This window comes from Botrytis sinoallii, assembly GCF_014898435.1.
Source record: "Botrytis sinoallii strain Bc 23 chromosome Unknown BSIN_017, whole genome shotgun sequence".
NCBI classification, from domain to species: Eukaryota; Fungi; Ascomycota; class Leotiomycetes; order Helotiales; family Sclerotiniaceae; genus Botrytis; species Botrytis sinoallii.
Genome location: NW_024066044.1, coordinates 621,365 through 640,207, shown reverse-complemented (window position 1 = coordinate 640,207; position 18,843 = coordinate 621,365). Strand labels below are relative to the sequence as shown.

At 43.9% G+C, this 18,843-nt stretch overlaps 10 protein-coding genes across 10 annotated transcripts; 7 read left to right on the top strand and 3 right to left on the bottom strand.

Annotated features, from left to right (window-relative positions):
• Positions 1-155: 155 nt before the first annotated feature.
• On the bottom strand, positions 156-1,917 carry EAF02_008873 (uncharacterized protein). The gene is made up of 4 exons (XM_038904921.1): positions 1,787-1,917; positions 1,483-1,729; positions 1,345-1,427; positions 156-1,285 (listed from the first exon to the last, which is right to left on the bottom strand). Exons 1-4 carry the CDS (start codon positions 1,914-1,916, stop codon positions 594-596), a joined length of 1,152 nt encoding a protein of 383 aa, XP_038755331.1. The 5' UTR covers position 1,917; the 3' UTR covers positions 156-593.
• A 489-nt stretch (positions 1,918-2,406) lies between these two features.
• EAF02_008872 (uncharacterized protein) lies at positions 2,407-3,524 on the top strand (the record flags this gene model as incomplete). The annotated part of the gene is made up of 2 exons (XM_038904920.1): positions 2,407-2,796; positions 2,862-3,524. 2 exons carry the CDS (start codon positions 2,407-2,409, stop codon positions 3,522-3,524), a joined length of 1,053 nt encoding a protein of 350 aa, XP_038755330.1.
• A 5-nt stretch (positions 3,525-3,529) lies between these two features.
• Positions 3,530-4,172, bottom strand: EAF02_008871 (uncharacterized protein; the record flags this gene model as incomplete). Its single annotated transcript, XM_038904919.1, has 2 exons — positions 3,530-3,888; positions 3,956-4,172. 2 exons carry the CDS (start codon positions 4,170-4,172, stop codon positions 3,530-3,532), a joined length of 576 nt encoding a protein of 191 aa, XP_038755329.1.
• A 181-nt stretch (positions 4,173-4,353) lies between these two features.
• Positions 4,354-6,500, top strand: EAF02_008870 (uncharacterized protein; the record flags this gene model as incomplete). The annotated part of the gene is made up of 3 exons (XM_038904918.1): positions 4,354-4,647; positions 4,697-4,751; positions 4,801-6,500. 3 exons carry the CDS (start codon positions 4,354-4,356, stop codon positions 6,498-6,500), a joined length of 2,049 nt encoding a protein of 682 aa, XP_038755328.1.
• Positions 6,501-6,820: 320 nt separating this feature from the next.
• On the top strand, positions 6,821-8,598 carry EAF02_008869 (uncharacterized protein; the record flags this gene model as incomplete). Its single annotated transcript, XM_038904917.1, has 4 exons — positions 6,821-7,057; positions 7,195-7,350; positions 7,538-7,968; positions 8,079-8,598. 4 exons carry the CDS (start codon positions 6,821-6,823, stop codon positions 8,596-8,598), a joined length of 1,344 nt encoding a protein of 447 aa, XP_038755327.1.
• Positions 8,599-9,004: 406 nt separating this feature from the next.
• Positions 9,005-9,814, bottom strand: EAF02_008868 (uncharacterized protein; the record flags this gene model as incomplete). Its single annotated transcript, XM_038904916.1, has 5 exons — positions 9,005-9,107; positions 9,159-9,467; positions 9,521-9,612; positions 9,666-9,700; positions 9,757-9,814. The coding sequence occupies 5 exons, from the start codon at positions 9,812-9,814 to the stop codon at positions 9,005-9,007; spliced, it is 597 nt and encodes a 198-aa protein (XP_038755326.1).
• Positions 9,815-10,074: 260 nt separating this feature from the next.
• On the top strand, positions 10,075-10,574 carry EAF02_008867 (uncharacterized protein; the record flags this gene model as incomplete). Its single annotated transcript, XM_038904915.1, has 3 exons — positions 10,075-10,118; positions 10,184-10,331; positions 10,422-10,574. The coding sequence occupies 3 exons, from the start codon at positions 10,075-10,077 to the stop codon at positions 10,572-10,574; spliced, it is 345 nt and encodes a 114-aa protein (XP_038755325.1).
• Positions 10,575-11,774: 1,200 nt separating this feature from the next.
• EAF02_008866 (uncharacterized protein) lies at positions 11,775-12,755 on the top strand (the record flags this gene model as incomplete). The annotated part of the gene is made up of 1 exon (XM_038904914.1): positions 11,775-12,755. The coding sequence occupies one exon, from the start codon at positions 11,775-11,777 to the stop codon at positions 12,753-12,755; it is 981 nt and encodes a 326-aa protein (XP_038755324.1).
• A 1,753-nt stretch (positions 12,756-14,508) lies between these two features.
• Positions 14,509-15,285, top strand: EAF02_008865 (uncharacterized protein; the record flags this gene model as incomplete). Its single annotated transcript, XM_038904913.1, has 1 exon — positions 14,509-15,285. One exon carries the CDS (start codon positions 14,509-14,511, stop codon positions 15,283-15,285), a length of 777 nt encoding a protein of 258 aa, XP_038755323.1.
• Positions 15,286-16,773: 1,488 nt separating this feature from the next.
• Positions 16,774-18,147, top strand: EAF02_008864 (uncharacterized protein; the record flags this gene model as incomplete). Its single annotated transcript, XM_038904912.1, has 3 exons — positions 16,774-17,267; positions 17,466-17,562; positions 17,689-18,147. The coding sequence occupies 3 exons, from the start codon at positions 16,774-16,776 to the stop codon at positions 18,145-18,147; spliced, it is 1,050 nt and encodes a 349-aa protein (XP_038755322.1).
• Between the last annotated feature and the right edge of the window lie 696 nt (positions 18,148-18,843).

Below are 18,843 nucleotides of genomic sequence, written 5' to 3'. Positions count from 1 at the left end.
TGGAGACTGAGCTATTGGCAGTAACAGAAGACAGAGAGGGGCATTTCGCAGAAATATTCAAGGGGCTGATATTCACAATATTCTATTCATAACATGTATATCTGGGCTTTATATATCTCTCATTGTAGCTTTTTATATCTAAACATTCTTACCAACAAAACGCTGCTTCTCACTCGGTGTTTTTCGATTGATCGGCCATCTCTCAATAATGTTGTGCTTCTAGGTACAGGACGAGATACCAGACGAGATGTAAGGTGAGAATCTCTGTAATATCATAATTGACTCTCAGCTTGTACATCGCTTAGCATCTACTAATTCCCAACTCATTTTCTCAATCATGTCGCTAGGAGGGTCAGTCTTTCGTTACTTTTGCGGCAGTGGTAGAATCCTCAGATTTGGCGAGAGGGTGCGTTAAGATGTACAAAGCAGATTAGACGACAAAGTAATAATTTGACCGTCCATTTCTCAATGGTTGCAGTTCTCCATCTGTTGAATTCTTGCTTCTTATTCATTTTCTGTACCAGAACGCCTTGCTAAATGAACAATTTGGCTAGTACAGTACCTTTCCAGTAGTAGACGGCATTAAATCTAAATTACTTCGCACCTTTTCCCTTCGCTTCGTTCTCGCCTAGCTCCCTTATATACACCTTTGTCAATCCTTCTCCACTATAGTCCTCCTGCCCATTCTCGAATCCTGGACATACGCCCACAGCTAAATATTTTCCATCGCTTGAAAATGAGAGAGCGGCTACGCTCGTTGGGTATTTCTGATATTGTCTGATTCTTCTTTTCGCAACGGCATCCCACAGTGCAACGACTCCATCTCCGCCACCAGATGCAAATGTACCGTGCGTGGGGTGGAATGCGAGGGCATTGACTGGATATACGATATCTGTTCCGTCGCCTGTAGCATCGGGTTGGCGATGGCATTTGAAAGCGTATTTACGGGCTTGGGATTCGGTGGATGGATCGAACCATTCAACGGCGACACGGCCTTCGATTGAGGAAGAGGCATAGCCATCATCGTTGGGCATGCAGGCTACAGCGCGAGTCATGAATTTGAGAGAGGATTCGCGTTGTTGCCAGGGTTCTTGGGAGGGGTCGGTAGAGAGGGGGAGGGAATAGATATAGAGAAGTCGGGAAGACATGGCGACTACGAGTTTTGTAGCTGTGAGGGAGAGAGAATGCGGTTTAGAAGGAAGAGGAATTGTCATTGGGGATTGCGAGGGGTCGGAAAGGTTGAGAATGTGAAGTGTTTTGTCCCACGAAGCGGATATGAGGAGAGCTAGGAGGTCGTATTAGTACTCTGTAACAATTGACATATGCGATGGCGGAGAGACTCACAATGCTCTTTACTATAGACCACCGACTTGACTGGCGCCTCATGGGTACTCAACACTGTGTGTTCTCCGCTCTCCAAATCAATCCTATCCCACATTAGCATCCCAAGCCTAACTCAATTGTCCCAATGATTAAACGCACCTTTTCACCTGCCAATCCATACCAGCCGAAAACGCCTCACTCTCATCCTTCCCAAAACAAACATCTAGCACCGGCGCCCGATGTTCGTAAGTTCTCATCAGCTGCCCCCCTTCGGAAACATTTTCTGTGTTGTATAGATAGACCTTTTTATCCCAGGACGAAACAAGTAATCTGTTAGGTGTATAAGGCGAGTATTTTAGGGAAGAGACTGCGTCAGTAGGTGGCTCAGAGAGCTCAAATTGTACTGCTAAAGAGCTATATTAGCATGCTTGCTTGAGCTTGGGGTGATGTAGAGCTTGTGTACCTGGCGCCATGATTTTGTAATGAGACAGAAATAACACTAAGGGCAGAGTTAAATTCTTTGCGCACAGGAATATAGAGTCTGTAACAAGGAGCTTCTCAATGAGTGATTCGTCAATGATAATCCAATTCAAGTGTAACCAGGTTCCAGTGAAATATTTAGATTGATCTCGAAGCCGCGTTTCTGTAGAAGGCTTAGCTCAGGTATTCTGCCACACTCACCGCTAAGATGTTTGTCAGCCTTGCATTAAGCCTTTCAACTTTTGCCAAATGTGCCCCTCTCCATACTCAACAACCGTTCTTTCAAGCTTTCCAAATTGCAATAAAAATAATACTCCTCTTAAAGTCTCAAAGCTGAGAGTTTGGATAGACGTGCAACAAAACTTTCGAAAGGTTCCAAGGGTGAGCTAATATTGGTAGTGAGCTATAACTGCGACCTTGGCACCACTTTCTCCGGCATTTGCAAACACATTTGAGCGCGAATATCTGATATTTCGTGCATTCGAGAACGAATCTGGAGAAGATATTATCACCATCTAGCACCACAAGAAAAAGAAGCTGATTTCCTCTTGTACCTACCACTCACGAATCGCCTCAACTTCGAACTACGACCATATACACAATATGCCTTTCGCACAACTCGTCCTCGGTTCTCCTGGCGCTGGGAAATCTACATATTGTAATGGCATGCAGCAGTTCATGTCTGCGATAGGAAGAAAATGTTCCATCGTGAACCTCGACCCCGCCAATGATCACACAAGCTATCCCTGCGCCATCGACGTGCGCAATTTCATAAAGCTAGAGGACATCATGGAGGAAGATTCATTAGGTCCCAATGGTGGCGTACTATATGCACTTGAGGAATTAGAAAATAACATGGAGTGGTTGGAGGAAGGATTGGCAGAACTGGGCGAGGATTATGTACTGTTTGATTGTCCCGGTCAGGTCGAGCTCTATACACATCATTCGTCTTTACGAAACATATTTTTTAAGTTACAGAAATTAGGATATAGAGTACGTTATTTCAATTCTTTATTGAAAGTCTGCTTTCAAAAACCAGTATGCTGACATTTGTGCAGCTTGTAGTTCTCCATCTTTCCGATTCGTATTGCTTGACTTTGCCTTCATTATACATCTCCAATCTGATCCTCTCGCTGCGAGCAATGCTTCAAATGGATTTACCACATCTGAATGTTTTGACGAAAATGGACAAATTGGCTTCGTATCCACCACTACCTTTCAACTTAGATTTCTACACTGAAGTCCAAGACCTTTCACACTTACTTCCCAGCCTTCAGGAGGAATCTTCGTTGATGAAGGGTTCAAAGTTCGAGGGTCTGAATAAAGCGATCATTCAACTTGTCGAGGATTTCGGGTTGGTAGGATTCGAAACCCTAGCCGTGGAAGATAAGAGAAGTATGATGCATCTACTTCAAGTCATAGATCGTGCCGGAGGGTATGCTTTTGGTGGTGCGGAGGGTGCGAACGATACTGTATGGCAAGTAGCTATGAGAGAGGGTACCACAACGATGGATATAAAGGATGTTCAGGAGCGCTGGATCGATCGTAAGGAGGAGTATGATGAAGCATATCGGGAGATGGAGATGAAGCAATTCGAGGAGCAATCCAAGATGCAGGAAGAGGAAGAGAACTCGAGAGCTGCAGAAGACTATGATGACCTCGAGGAGATGGCTCGGGCGCCATTCGATTCGGGTGTAAAAGTTGTTAGAACAAATCAATGATACCCTCAACCATTTCCATCACTCAATTCTTCATCGTCCTCACTATCCACCGCATCCACCATCATGACGTCTTTCGCGGATTCTGCCGTAGTTCCTTTCTTTGTGCCAAACATCTTCTCCAGTGTAGATTCACTTTGTTCGCCCAGGTCTCTGCGGGCCTTTAATATCATCTCCCTCGCCCTTCTAATAGCTTCTTCCTCTGCCTTTCTAATCGTCCCACTGACCCTCACAACTCTGAATACGCAATTTTTGCCGTTCTTAATAGGTAGGCTGTTCATTAGCGACAAAGCTGCCCAAACAATCCGATAATGCGCTCGCGAAACCCGTAGAATAAATGTCGATGTCGCAGATGACAAATATTTTACTACATTGCAATCACATCAGAATCCACCCCGTTAGATCAAAATTGTGTCAGAAGAAAAAGAACAAACCTGCAATACTATCTGCAATTGCACCGCTTCCATAATCTCCAAACAGATTCGCAACTTCCAGTTGGATGCCTCTCAGTAGTGCGCGCGAAGTCAGTGCATCGACGGTTGGTTGATTGAACACCACTACATCCGGTAGTTTTTCTTTGCCACCGGTATTTTTCTCCAGTTCCGGGTAGAGAATATTGACCAGAAGGTATCGATTCTTAATTCGTACCATGGTTGTTGAGACTTGATTTTATCAATTTCTTTCTTCTTGAATAACGCGCCGAACAAAAAAAAAGTTCGGGATACGCGATTTCTTGTGACGTCGGCCTAGGGATCGGTAAGTGGGGAAGTTCACTATCTGCCGAGGGGTAGCGATGACTAGAACCTCAAATCATTCGATAGCAGATTTCAAAATGGATAAACAGACTCTGAAGGCAGCAATTCTTATTGTGTCGACTACTGCAGCTAAAGATGCGTCAACCGACTCCTCCGGTCCTGTTTTAAAAGGCGTTTTCGAGGAAGCAGACGGCCAATGGGAAGTTGTGGAAACGAAGATCGTGAGTGATAATGTGACAGATATTCAGAGAAGTGTGATGTCCTGGACGGACCAAGGAAATACTATCAATGTTGTGATTACTACTGGCGGTACCGGCTTTGCAGTCTCAGATAATACTCCTGAGGTAATACAGTCTCCCAAGGTATCATACGTATGCTAAAATGTACTATCATAGGCAATTACACCCCCTTCTACACAAGCAAGCTCCAGGACTTGTCCATGGAATGCTTGCTGCTTCATTGGCAGTTACTCCTTGTAGGTTTAGAAGAATCACGAGTACCAACAGTTAGTTGACTGATAATAGTTGCTCTCATGTCAAGGCCGGTAGCGGGTGTTCGCAACAAGACAATCATCGTCACATTACCTGGATCTCCCAAAGGGGCAAAGGAGAACCTTCAATCAATATTGAAGCTCTTACCGCATGCTTGCCTTCAGGCTGCAGGAGCAGATTCCCGGACGCTTCATGCGGGAGGTGTAAAGAAGCTCGAGAAGGAAGCTGGTATTGGTTCTGAGCGTGCTTCTCTGCCAGTACATTCACATAAACATGATCAATCCCATAATCACTCACATAGTCACGGCCATAGTCATAGCCACGGTCATAGCCATGGGCATGCAATGCCTGTTAGACATACTGCGCCAGATGAAAATCCTCGTTCGAATGATCCCGCTCTCGGTCCAACGCGACGGAGTCGTTCATCTCCATACCCCATGTTATCTGTCGAAGAAGCTTTGAAGCTAATAGAAAAACATACACCTGCTCCGCATGCCGTAAAAGCTGAAGTAAACGGAGACATAGTAGGATCTGTTCTAGCGGAGGATGTTACGGCAACTGAAGCTGTGCCGGCATATCGCGCCAGTATTGTAGACGGATATGCGGTCATTGCTACAGAAGGTAAATCGAACAAAGGCGTGTTTCCTGTAGCATCGATATCTCATGCCACCGCCGGTGAGCATCCTCTTCTGCTAGAAGGTCAGATCGCACGCATTACAACTGGTGCACCACTTCCGCCTGGAGCTACTTCTGTAATAATGGTAGAAGATACTGTGCTGAAGACGATGACCGAGGATGGTGGGGAGGAGAAAGAAGTCGAGATATTAGCCGATGGAGTGAAGCCTGGTGAAAATGTTAGAGAAGTCGGTAGTGACATTGAAGCTGGGTCTATTATAATGCGCAAAGGGGAAGAAATATCTGCCAATGGTGGCGAACTCGGTCTACTCACGTCTGTCGGCAGAGCAGAAGTCACTGTTTACAAAAAACCAATAGTCGGTGTGCTCTCCACAGGAGACGAAATTGTCGAACATAACAGACCTGGCTCTCTCAGAATGGGAGAAGTTCGTGATTGTAATAGGCCAACAATCATGGCTGCCGTTCAAGGTCTAGGATTTGAAGTCGTAGATCTTGGTATCGCTCGAGATAAACCTGGAGATCTCGAACAAACACTTCGGGATGGACTTCGAAAAGTTGATGTTGTTATCACTACTGGTGGTGTATCGATGGGCGAGCTTGATCTTCTTAAACCTACCATTGAGAGATCATTAGGGGGAACAATTCATTTTGGTCGTGTATCAATGAAACCCGGGAAGCCTACAACTTTTGCGACGGTACCAGTGAAGAACAATGATGGAGAAAGAGTTTCAAAGGTCATATTCTCTCTACCTGGTAATCCGGTCTCAGCTATAGTTACCCTCCATCTATTCGTTCTACCTTCTCTACATCACGCTTCTGGAATATCTCCTGTGGGATTGCCTAAGGTGCCAGTAACTCTATCACACGACATTCGTTTGGATCCTCAAAGAGTTGAGTACCATAGAGCGATTGTCTCAATAGGGAGAGACGGCATTTTATATGCAAGTAGCACTGGCATGCAACGTAGCTCAAGAGTTGGAAGCTTAAAGAGTGCAAATGCATTATTATGCTTACCAGTCGGATCGAAGAATTTGCCGAAAAAGACAAAGGTAGAAGCGTTGCTGATGAGTAGGGTTAGAAGTGAATATGAAGGTTGATTGGTTTTTTTTACAAGAGGTTGAGAAGATTCAATTGAGATCGATGTTGGTGGTTGGTAGTCGGTGGTTGAATGAATGGATTTAAATGTCATGATGAGTGAAATTACCTGATTGAGAATCAAAAGTGAATTAGATGCAATTCTCATTCTCTAATTGGAAGGAACTCTTCCCTCCTCTCATTCTCGGAATCAAAAGCTCTAGAACATCCTTAACATGGTCTTTTTCTCTCCTTCCCAAATATTTACTCTCAAGTTTCTTTTGTTTTTTGACCGTCCACAATCATAACAATATTACTTTCATTGAAATACAGATACTTCATAATGTGTCAATACGAATACTATCAATGGCAGAAATGTGGCCATAAATCTATCGAAATCACAGAATACTGTAATACAGTTTTCTGGAGAGCTGGTATGACAGCTCGCCTTAATCCATGCCCCGAACAAGATTTCAGAGCATTTTTTGTGCGGGTCGGCATCTTGGATGGCTTGGATTTTGGTACTTGTAGATGGATCGGACAATCTGGATATTGCAAAATGTGTGAAGAAGAATATCATGTATGTTTAGTTGTGTTGTGTTGTGTTCTATATTCTTGGTCAAGATTATACATTCGGAGAACTGGCAGCTTTTATAACGATCTGCTTGAAGTCCATACGGCACCAAGAATGCCACCCACATTACTAATTATTTACAGATGCCAAAAGCCATTCCATTCCGTACCTATGAAGACTATGAGTTTCTCGAAGGAGTTGGCGACCTCACCGGCGCAATCTTCGCAGTCAAGTTAGCCGAACCGATTACATATCCTCCCCCACCTCACTCAATCCAGTTCTCCTCTACTCCAATGAATGTGTCACCAAAGACTTTCTTGACATGGAGATAGCCAAAACCTCGACTTCCCCACGTGAGTACAATTCATCATTATGGTCCCCACTCCTCTTGAGTGCTTTCAGCTTCTGATCAAACCCCTATGACTCAACGTATTCAGATATGCCCTGATTTCTAATGTTTCCATTGAAAAGTACTAATCACGTAAGGTTGTAGATGAAGCAACACCGCCCACTGGAGAAAACTTGTTAGAGCGTAGACTCAATGCTTCATTACACCATCCCTACATCTTCACGCCGTACATCAACAATACTGTTGCAGACTTGCTCTCCGTTAAAGACCAGGACCTCTCAACTTTGATCTCGATTCAAGATAAAGATATTCCCGAGGGACCTTCAGAGAAAGGTTCCATGAAAGAATTACGAGAACTATACTTCCCAGCAAAGATGCAAATGTATGAACTGAACAAAGGTGTAGATGGTGTCACTCAACAATGGAGCAGCCGAGGCTATTATGAAGGACTGATGGTAGAGGGTGTACCCAGCCGGTACTTTTGGAATCACTGTGGAATGACACCTCAAGATGAGCAGTATGTTGTGAATAGGTTGAAGGATGGCATACCTTTGAGACACATTTGGCGGTAAGTACAACGTTTCTCTTATTTTACTTGTGCGTATGCACTTGAAATGTCCACCCCCTTTATCCGAGTGCAATATATCAATACACAAATGCTGATTTGTACTCTTATAGTGAGGAGTTCAAGGAGAGAGGCATGGATCTTGCAATGTTCTATCAATACGGGCGAAAAATGGAGCAGCACTTTGAAGCTCGTGGAGTACGGGTAGACTCGAAGATGGGAGAAATTCAACGAGAACTTGGTGCAAGATCCCAAGCAGCCGATGGTATGCAGCCATTTGGTACGTATCGAAAGGGCGTGAACAGTGATTTACAGCCTGGCTATGGGGTATCTCATGCTCAAATCAATCCTTTTGGACGAAGCTTAGAGGATCTCAACCAACAACATCGGCGGCAGCAGATGCAAGAACATGCGCAACAAAATATGATGCAGCAGGTGATACAGCAGCAGTTAGTCCAGCAACAAATGGTCAAGCAGCAGATTCTCCTACAATACCAGGTGCGGCAACAACAGATGTGGCAACAGCAGATGATGCAAAAAATGCAACAACTACAGGATCAGTCACAACAGGCCATGGATATTGAAAAGGGTCCCATTGTGGCCGTGGAGGAAATCGAGTCGTATGAGGCATAATGGAGCAGGGGAGGCACAAAGCTTGTGACGTCAAAGATGATGATAGAGCAGTAAAGCATGGCGTGTCGCTAATTGAATAACGCCCATTGGGGCGTCTGAGGCGTTTAAGCTGCAGTGGAATTGTCATGAAACATTGCACTTTAGCACTTTAATTATGTTCCAGAGCACGAGAGTTCCATTTACTACAATGGCATTTTAATAATACAATCTAGCGATACCACCATTTGACAATAGTAATATTAATGCAACCTTGCCTAAAAACCCAAAAGTGCTTGAAATCGATTTCTCCCTGAACGCCATTTGTCGACTTCCACTTGGATGATATACACAGTACAAAACAATAATTTATCTAACGTCTCTTTCCACACCAGAACTGCAACCCTCCTTCACGCCCACAGCTTATCCTCTACTCGAAGTCCGGTGCCTTTGATGAAACCAACAAGCCGATAATGAGACCAAAAAGTCCTAGTACGGAACTGAAGATCTCGATAACCAAAATCTTGACAAACCTGTCACGGATTAGCATCTTCAAGCAGGTTGTATCGACATGCTACACTTACAAGCTTGGGTCAGCAGCATCTGCCAGGGCAGCACCACTGCCATTGATGCCGACTGAAACACCGCATATCAAGTTGCACATTCCCACTGTTATGCCAGACCAAAATAGGGCGTATCCAGTGTAGTAGTTGCTGGCAGAATAAAGGTTTTCGCTCTCCATGAGACCGAGCTTGGATGAAAAGACGATGGACATGATGACGCCGTAAATGGCGACTACTTCGCAGAAAATAATGGAGATAAGATTCTTGGTTCGAATACGAGGAGCTTTAACACCACCACCGAGAATCGAAGAACCGGTAATCAGAATTCCCCTGCATACTTTGTGAGCTGATGATCGAGAAAGAGGGGCGAAGTTGTTGCGTACCATGCTGCCCCAACAACTGACAATCCTATACACATGCCAATACCCATGTCTGCCCACGCGTATGGCGATATCTCCTCGAGGAATTGTCCGAACTATTACTCTTATTAGATTCACTCCTTTCCAGATCGCGCTTCGAAATTCGTACATTGAAAGCTTCTCCATCGCCAGTAAAGAGCATATCTAGCAGCACCTGTTAGCTTTAAATCATCAAACCAAACAGGACATCCAAAGCTTACAAGCCCCAACCACTGCCAACGCTGTGGTAGCACCACCAATTCCATATGTAAGGCTCATCTTGTCCAGATAATCTGTGTCAACAAAGTGAAAGGAATTGAGTATTTATTTGATGTCGACAAAGCTATGGTTTGGGTGGTCTGGTCTGTACCTCATCGAGCTCCAACCGAAAGAGTAACCTAAATCGCCAACCGTAGCTAGCGCCAAACGCTGCGCAACACAGCCGCTTACTTCAGCCTTCCCTCCATATATAAACAACAACCATCAACAACATCAACTTTTCCCCTTCGACCGCAAATCTCAAATTACAATCATACAAGATGGCGGCTCCACAGTCTTTCTACGAGCTCTACCGCCGTAGCAGGTACTGTGCCTTATTTTGCTACACAAGTACACAAATATATCTACATTTACTGACAAAGCATTAAGTATCGGCATGTCGCTCACAGATACCCTTGACGATTTGATCAGCGAGAGACGTATCGAGCCTCAACTCGCAATGAAAATATTGGCAAACTTTGATAGAAGTATCACGGAGGTTTTGGCAGACAAAGTCAAGGCGAGATTGACTTTCAAGGTATATGCGCCCAGAGTCATTACGAGGAACAACACTTTTCGACATGAGTGGCGATAATGAAACAGAATTTTAACTGACTGGATATTGAAGGGACATCTGGATACGTATCGTTTCTGCGACGAGGTTTGGACTTTCTTGATAAAGGATGTCACTTTCAAGATGGAGAACTCCAGTCAGTCAGTCACGGCGGACAAAGTCAAGATCGTGAGCTGCAACAGCAAGAAGCCCGGTGATCCTCAGTAGATTTTGGGGAGGAATCTTTACGGTCATTTGACATATTGGGGACATGGTGGTGGATAGATTGGGAGATACAGAATGATTTTCGGACGATCAAGAATGGCATTTACAGATTGGGCTCTTCAATGACTTTAGAGAAAGGACATCTCGGGCGTTTATTGGTTTCCGTGGCGTTTCATGGCGCTTTGCCGGAGAATGAGGAAAACATGCCTATCTTGTCCGTATGTAGCGGCATGGTATCAAAATCATAGACATCGCAATGCGATGGGTCACTAATTTAGTAGCAGAACCATGATAATTCTGTTTACCAGTCTTTCTTAATAGAGCCACACCATGCTCCAGTAAAATTGATCATAACTTATAAATCAGAGAGGCAAATCAATCCCAACAGAGCTTTTATGTGTTCGAATGCTATGAACAATTGAAGACACTCCAGGGAAAGAAAATAGATAATCCTTCCATCACTGAGGGTTGCTTTGTCAATTATACCATTCATGAATCGGTATATTTACATTGGGTAAAGTCGACTATACTAGATGGGGACTAAGATGGCACCCAGTACATGATTATGAAAGAATCTCTCAATGATGTTCTACGTCTCTTGTCTCTTTACTGTCATCTAATGCCCAGTTTATCCATTCAATTATAGGGACTAGTTCACACATCGAATGTTTTGAAGATGTTTATCTTTTCCACTTGGAGCATCTTCTAGTTTACCTATCATGATTTGACCATTCAAATCTTTCTTGAGGTTACTGATAATCTCTCTCAGTATCGAAGCGATTCCAATGAAAATGCTTGCGCCAACACTTTCGACACGAAGACAGACTACTCAGCCATGACGACCTATGGGGCTTAGCTATATGCGTTTTCTTTCCAATTGTCCCAGGTACCGAACTTCGAGACCATCATTCAGGTATTCTCACCAAAAGTCCAGACCAAGATGCTTGGCTAAATAAGGTTGCCATTGAAACGCCAACTGAGCATGAGGATCAAATCTGATTTGACCGGCACGAATACAAAAGCCCGATACATTTGACTATAAATAAACAATTGATATTATTTGTCAATGGCTGAAGTTTCAATACAAATGATGGGGTAACCCATACTACAACTCTCATATATATACTTTGCGCTACGTAACGGTATTCGTCATTCACCTAGTCTAGTGACCTTATGGGTAACTCAACCGACACACCTCTCAACATGTTCGAAAAGAACTTTCAACTGAACAACAACTTCGTTGCATCCAGATCTCCCTTCTCCCTTCCTCCTCGAATTTCAAACATTGAAATCATGCCGTCTCCGGGACCAACTATCAAGAGTTTCTTTGTGGCTGCCAAAAACTTAGTGATACAGAAAAGAAAATCTGGATTCTCCTCGACGGCTACCAGGTCTTACTTGGCCTTTTCGCCACCTCTAAACGTCCTTCGCAATGATGTTATTCCCTCCTCTGTGCTTACCACAGGTTCTTTGATAACTTGCGAGGAGGGTTCTGTGACTGAGGTACCAAGTGATTTGCACAGGGGTGCAATTCTTGAGTTTGAACATCGACCTTTTGGCAATAGAGATCCTTTGACTGAAGACCAGTTTCACATATTGGAGTGGTTAAATGAGTCTGAGATTACATTCTTTGAGGAGAAAACGATATGGAATGATGTACCAGAGCATGAAGTGTTCAATGATGACCTGTTTTTCACTGCAACCGAGAGTGAAGCGTCTCAGGATGAATCACAGAACGAGGGCGAAGAATTCGAGGAAAACTATGGTGTACCAGAAGGGGACTACAGCGAGTATTACTGGGAGGCAATGGCGGAAACGGGCGATGAGGGAAGAGATATCCAGCAGGACCTCGACGATGTTGTAGTTCGGCTCACGGTCATTGGCCTAATGACAGAAGGCCGTAAGGAGACCAGCTCGGCAGTTTCTGCCTTGGGATTGTTTGATGAGGATAGATTTGAGACATTTCCATCTGTGTTACCGGGTGAATTTGACGAAGGAGAAATGGAATCCACATCGCGAGATGTCAATATGCGCTTGGAAGAGGCACAGACACAGATACACGAACAGGAATCTCAAAGAACTTCGTTAAGTTTGAGAAAGACGATAAGTAACAAGTGGACTGAAGTTAGAGTTAGCCTGCGCTGGAAAATGTCTTTTTCGTCTTTACAGACAAAAGATACTTGAAAGCCATCGATATTGCGCGCAAAAGACTAAGCTTCTGGTAGCTGAACATTGCGTACATCGATAGGCGAGCTTTCAAGTTGTTGACACAGCTAGCACGAATACTGTCGATAAACATAAGACTTCGGCGGGATATTCAATCTGCGCAAGTAATGCGAAAGGCTTCCTGATTCAATCATAATTTAAAGATTGATTAACGTTTGTCTTGAAGATCGATGGAAAGGGAAGGTTTCAAGGATTCAAAGTGGACTATTTTCTTCTTGGATTTTCATTGCTCATGTGCATGTATACCTACATCCACGACATGTATGCATCTGGCAGCTCCCACGTCATCCTTCCTCCTCTTATAAAGGGCCAGTGAAATGGAGAACTAAGGCAGAAAAACTGCACCCGGGAAATCGCACGCCAACCCAACCGACTTACAGTTTCTAAGAGAACGAGCGTTCGATTCCAATCACTAAATACTGCCTGTTGGGGCCGTACCTCTACGCAACCCGGTAATTCGCCAGTAGCAGATTATACAGAAACGAGGGCAATAATGTTGTACCACTAAACCCGAACGTTTCGACGACTGAAATTATATTTTCCGAAGCTTGCTTGGGAGGTAGAAGGGTTGAAAGTGGCGATTGAGTAAGACCATGAGTGTTTTGGTATGTGACTGCTCTACTCTTCTTGAGAGGAACGGACCCGTAGCTACACAGGCGACGAAAGGATTAGTTGTATTTGATATCGGCAGTTCAATTTAGTATTTTTGTAAGAAATCATGAAAGAGTCACCGAAGAGAGATGTTTGAGGTATCCTGCTCGGAAAATGAAAGAGAAAGATACTGGTGCAGACTGAATCCAGTTCCCTTGAAGACACTGTCTGCAGAGTTTCGGAAGATGTAATACGGTTGAAGATTTTTAGGATCATGAAGTTAGAATTTTAATGAGTATCAATATCAGTTTTGATTGACTATGTATCTTGAATTTGACATCGAATACATATATCTAGCCCACAACTAGTTTACGATGAACGATACTACTCCATCTAGACTGTTGTACTATCTACTCCACAATCTTTCCCACCAACTTCCGATCATATCTTATTGAAATGAATGTTATTAACGCGCAAGATTCTTCTTTGCCGAGCCGGTCAGATCTTGTTGCCCATATTGATTCCTCATGAACTTTGAAATATGTCAAGCTTAAGTCTGTTTACGAGTATACAGTATATTTCTGATCTGCATTTTGTACCTTTCCATGTACTCGGAAGACTCATAGCTTCATCTCGAGAGTGCAATTCTAGTCATAGAGATGCTATGATAATTCTAGCATCAAGGTAAATGAGTTGATTCATTGACTCCCAGGGAAGAAACCTCGAGTCATCCACAAGGATGGATTGATTCATACCCCTTTTCCACATTATGATTCTAAAGACCATAGTTTTAGTGCCAAAATTTTACTTTTAAGCTTCGAGATTCTCTGGGGAGAGGAAAGAAAAGTTAAAGCAGAAAGGAATTTTATATCTGAATTATTTATAGGATTACTTCCCGATTTTTGAGATTCTGAAAATATATTTACAATTTTAAACTCGCTCACAACAAAACACAACCATGTCTCAAGGTCCCAAGGTCAACAGAAATTATCTCTACCCGCATGTAGCAGATCAGCCGTCCTCCAGTTCAAATCCGTCCATGACCAACAGACTCCCTGCCTCTCCCGTCACCGTTAATGCTCCAGGTTCTCGGTGAAGCCAGAACTTTCCCCGCCCATCCATGAACCGAAAATCCTCTTTCGCGTACCCGCCTACACATGCGGCATATTCTGCCTCTGCTTCTACTAGTAATGCTTCAGCTCCACGGCACAACCAGAATTTCCCCCACCCTTCTTTGAACTTGCAACGCTCCAGCGAATACTCACCAAGCCCCACATACTCTACCTATGCCTCTAATTCTACTTCTGCTAGCTATGTCGCAGCTGAATACGTCATCCCAGAAACAACTCGTTCCAGCCCTGTTCAGAAAACACGCCATCGTAAATCCGGTTCCTCATCGAGACTGTACCAGGACTCATGCTCTTCAGACACATGTTCTCAACCATCCTTACCCCCCACTCCTCCTCCTTTTAACGCGCGACCTACTCGGGAATGGCTCTCTCAATTGCCGGGTGACATTTCAGTCAGGTCAACAGCTCAAGACACAAAGCGTGTCTCACGCAGTTCCCGTTACCGAGAAGCCTCAGGCACAAGTGACCGCTCGACTTCGGGATTGAGCTCCCCAGAACCAATATCAGTGGGTAGCTCCTCGCGTAGTGGGGGACGTCCACGAGTAAGTGGGTTGTACGTAGAAGATTACGACATACCGAAGATGAGGCCCCTCATCTCTAGGGCGGCTCGCAAAAAGGAGACAGCGGAAAAACAGGCAGTGGCAAGACTATCGGCAGGAAGACAGATAGCGGAGAGCCCAACAGCCGACAGGGAGAAAGCAGAAACAAAGACCCTCGAGGAATGGAAAGAATGGCAGAATGATGAGGAATATGGAGGCTGGTTTTGAGTAATGGTGCCCTCAGCGGATTTCTTGAATCGAGGAGTTTTCTTATGTTTTTGGGTCTTTGAATTATTGGATTTCTACTCCTACTCTTGAAGTAGCTAGTAAATTACATGTTAGATGAATGGAACTATAATGATTTTACCTTCTGATCTCAAAGACAGTATGATAATTTGAGTGATCAAAATAGTGAAACTGTGAGCCATTTCCAAAAAGTGGTCTTGTCTCACACTTTTCAAATATAATGACTCCAAATATAGTAGATTGTAGATTCTCAATTCTTGAATTCTTGAATTCTATATCTTATTGAGAACTATCACCTGATTTGTAAGAGTTGAATGAAGCCGTCGATATTAAAATGAGAATGGAGATTCTTGGATATTGTAAGGATTGGTCACACATAAGTGGAGGATCCAAAATGGCACCACCAACGACTAAATCAGCTCTAGAGATTCGTCTCATTGATCATGAATCTAATCGGAATGGATTAAATGAGATAATAATGGTATGTATTCCAAAGAATCGGAGTATGGGGGTTCTTTTCAATGTCTATGACATAGATATGATCAGAAGGAGATGTGTCGTCCTCTCGCCTGCCTACTGATCCCTTAGACCATCCGCGGAACCCAGAGAGCTTCTCGCGGCAGTCACTAGGTCATCGACTCCAATACCTTAGACCTGCTCTATCATAGGCACTTAAATCGTACCCAGCTTTCGTGTTCCTCATTGTAATACCAATTCCTTGAACGTGCTTCACTGCAATTTCAGTAACTCGACCACGGTAGTTTCATATGTGTGGAATGAAGAAAGATACGGTTCTCAGAGATGAGCCCATGTATTCGAGCGGCACTGGCTCCGGATGCGTGGACGGATGATAGGGTATACTGTGGAATTTGAGAAGCTGAGATGAAGCACCTTGACTCTTGCGCAGCTAGCGCTTTTATATTGAGAAGGGGGAAGATATGTGAAAACGGAGTACATGGTGACAGTGGGTGAGAGAGGGTGAGAGGAGAGGGTAGACGACCAAGTTTCGAGTATCAAACCATAACTAGTTTTACTAAAAACAGTATAAATGATGGCCATGAACCTGGAGTCAAGCTTATTGAACCAAATAAAGATTTACCCCATGAGGCCTTATATACATGCATTTGAAAATGGCGTTATGCAGTATTTGTGAAGAGGGAAACTGCGACGCCCTCGACTCACTAGTTCGAAAAAAGAAATAATTCCGATGAAATGCAGATGACCTACTTACATACCATTACAATTGTTTGATGACAATTATCGGAATCACATAATTGTCAGTGTCATTTTTCAATGACATGTAAGACTTACGATTTCTCGAAACCCCATGCAATCGAGCAAGCACCAGCGCGTATCTAGGTTTACTTCCGGGCACCGTAACTTACTACATCACCCCAAATCACACCTCCAACAAAGGGATAACCACCTCTACCTTACCCTAACAACGCCCAACACTACAGGCTCTTCACCATGCTCCGCCCTGCCAAACGCAAAACGCAGTCCTCTACCCTTTCCACCTCTACCTACGAATCCGACAATCACGAGTCCTCAGGATCAGTAGAAGTCAACGCCGGTACAACAACAGCACTCACTGCCGGTTCTACCATGTCCGCTCTTACACTTGAGGCTGATGGTGGAGTAGACGCACTGGGTGGAGTTGAGGTGGATGATCCACGTAAACCCCTCTTAGGCACAACAGGAACAGGGGTTAGATACAAGCTTCAGACTAAGAATAGGATTCTGAATGACGACGGGTCTTATAATGCAACTACGATTTCGGAATCAACGTCTTCTTCACATCTTAAAGGGAATGAACCAGAATTAGACTTAGAGGAGGACGAGGACGAAGACGAAGAAGAAGGGCAAGATAACACAATGGAGAATATTAGTCGGAAATCGCAGTGGATTTTATTGGCGGTGGCTAGTGGTGCTTGTGCGGCTTTCAATGGAGTTTTTGCGAAATTGTAGGTTGTCTTGGGATTTTTTTCAAATTGCTTCAAATTCTTTGCGGACTTAGTGATTCAATGGAAGGAGAAGTATAGAAGGGAAGTGGTTGAATATGCGCGGATGCATCGGAATGGTTTCCTTGAAAGCTATACCGAATGAATGGATATGTCATGCCATCGCTAGATTCTAATGCGCTGACACTTTATTGAACCCAGAACGACAACACAATTAACGACTTCATTTGCCGAGCATGTTGCAGGATTTCTGGGATTAGGGGAGGGTGAAAAGGTTGTTGAATATGGTGTGCGAGGAGTGAGTTTCCCATTCTTATTCAATGGGCGATGTTGTTTTTGGACGATACGCTTCATGAGAAACGGAACACCAACACAGCCACAAGACCTCTCAATTGTACACATAGCTAACCTTTAACTGCAATAGATATTTTTCCTCCTTAACCTGGTTTTCAATGGTATAATGTGGACCCTCTTTACCAAAGCCCTCGCTCGCGGTACCTCAACCGTTCAAGTTTCCATCATAAACACATCGTCCAATTTCATGATTACGGCTGTTCTTGGCTTTATAATATTCTCGGAAAGTTTACCACCATTATGGTTCTTAGGCGCGGCGTTGCTAGTTGCAGGGAATGTGATTATCGGGAGAAGAGAAGAGGAAGAGAAGGGGAATAGTGGAAATGATATGGAAAATGGAGAAGGTAGAAGGAGAAGCGGAAGCGAAGGAGAAGAAAGGGAAGGACTATTAGGGGAAGAGTTAGAATTGGGCGGGGGGGTTGTGGAGGGTTCCGATGATGAAAGTTCTAGGAGAGATGATGATGTTTTGGATTTGGGATTGGATGATGAGGGCAAGAGTGACGAGGAAGAGGATTTATTAATCCATTGATAGGAAAGTACGTCACTTGTATAGATGTGTTTTTGGCGTATATAGCTCGATACTATACGGGTGGTAGGACGTTGTTTGGCGTTAAGCTTGGATTTGGACACGAATTAATATGATGTTGTGGTATGATCATTAGATCTACTCGCTGGTTCTCATTCTACACCCCGATTTCATTCTTCAATTCTAGAGGAGAAGTAGGTAGGATGAGGGAAATCACTTGCATAAATGCTATCTATCAAAAAGACTATCCACCAAACGTCAGAAATCTAAGTCGAACCCGCTCAAAATGACAACCCGCAATATCGAGGAAGGAAAGCTCACCGAGAGGCGACGAAATTCGACATTCAGACTTCGATCAAAGCTCGTCGGAAACTGATCTAGAACTCCCCAGTGGACTTTGGAATTCCTATTCTCGTGTCCCATTTTATCGTTACGTCGTGTGGCTTCAGTGTGCTTATTGATGGGTCGGTTTACCTTGTAACGTTGCTACGGTTTCTCACTCTAATGTCGTTACATGAACTTGTACCATAAAAATAACATTTCGCTCGACCTACAGGCAGAAATGTTATATTTTATAAATCTGTATTTCATTTATGTAGATATATTTGTACATACCGCGCGGGTTCATGAATCCATCTAGAAGCCGCGAGGCGAAACAGAATCATCTCTCTAAGTCATTCACACCCACCCACCCTTAAC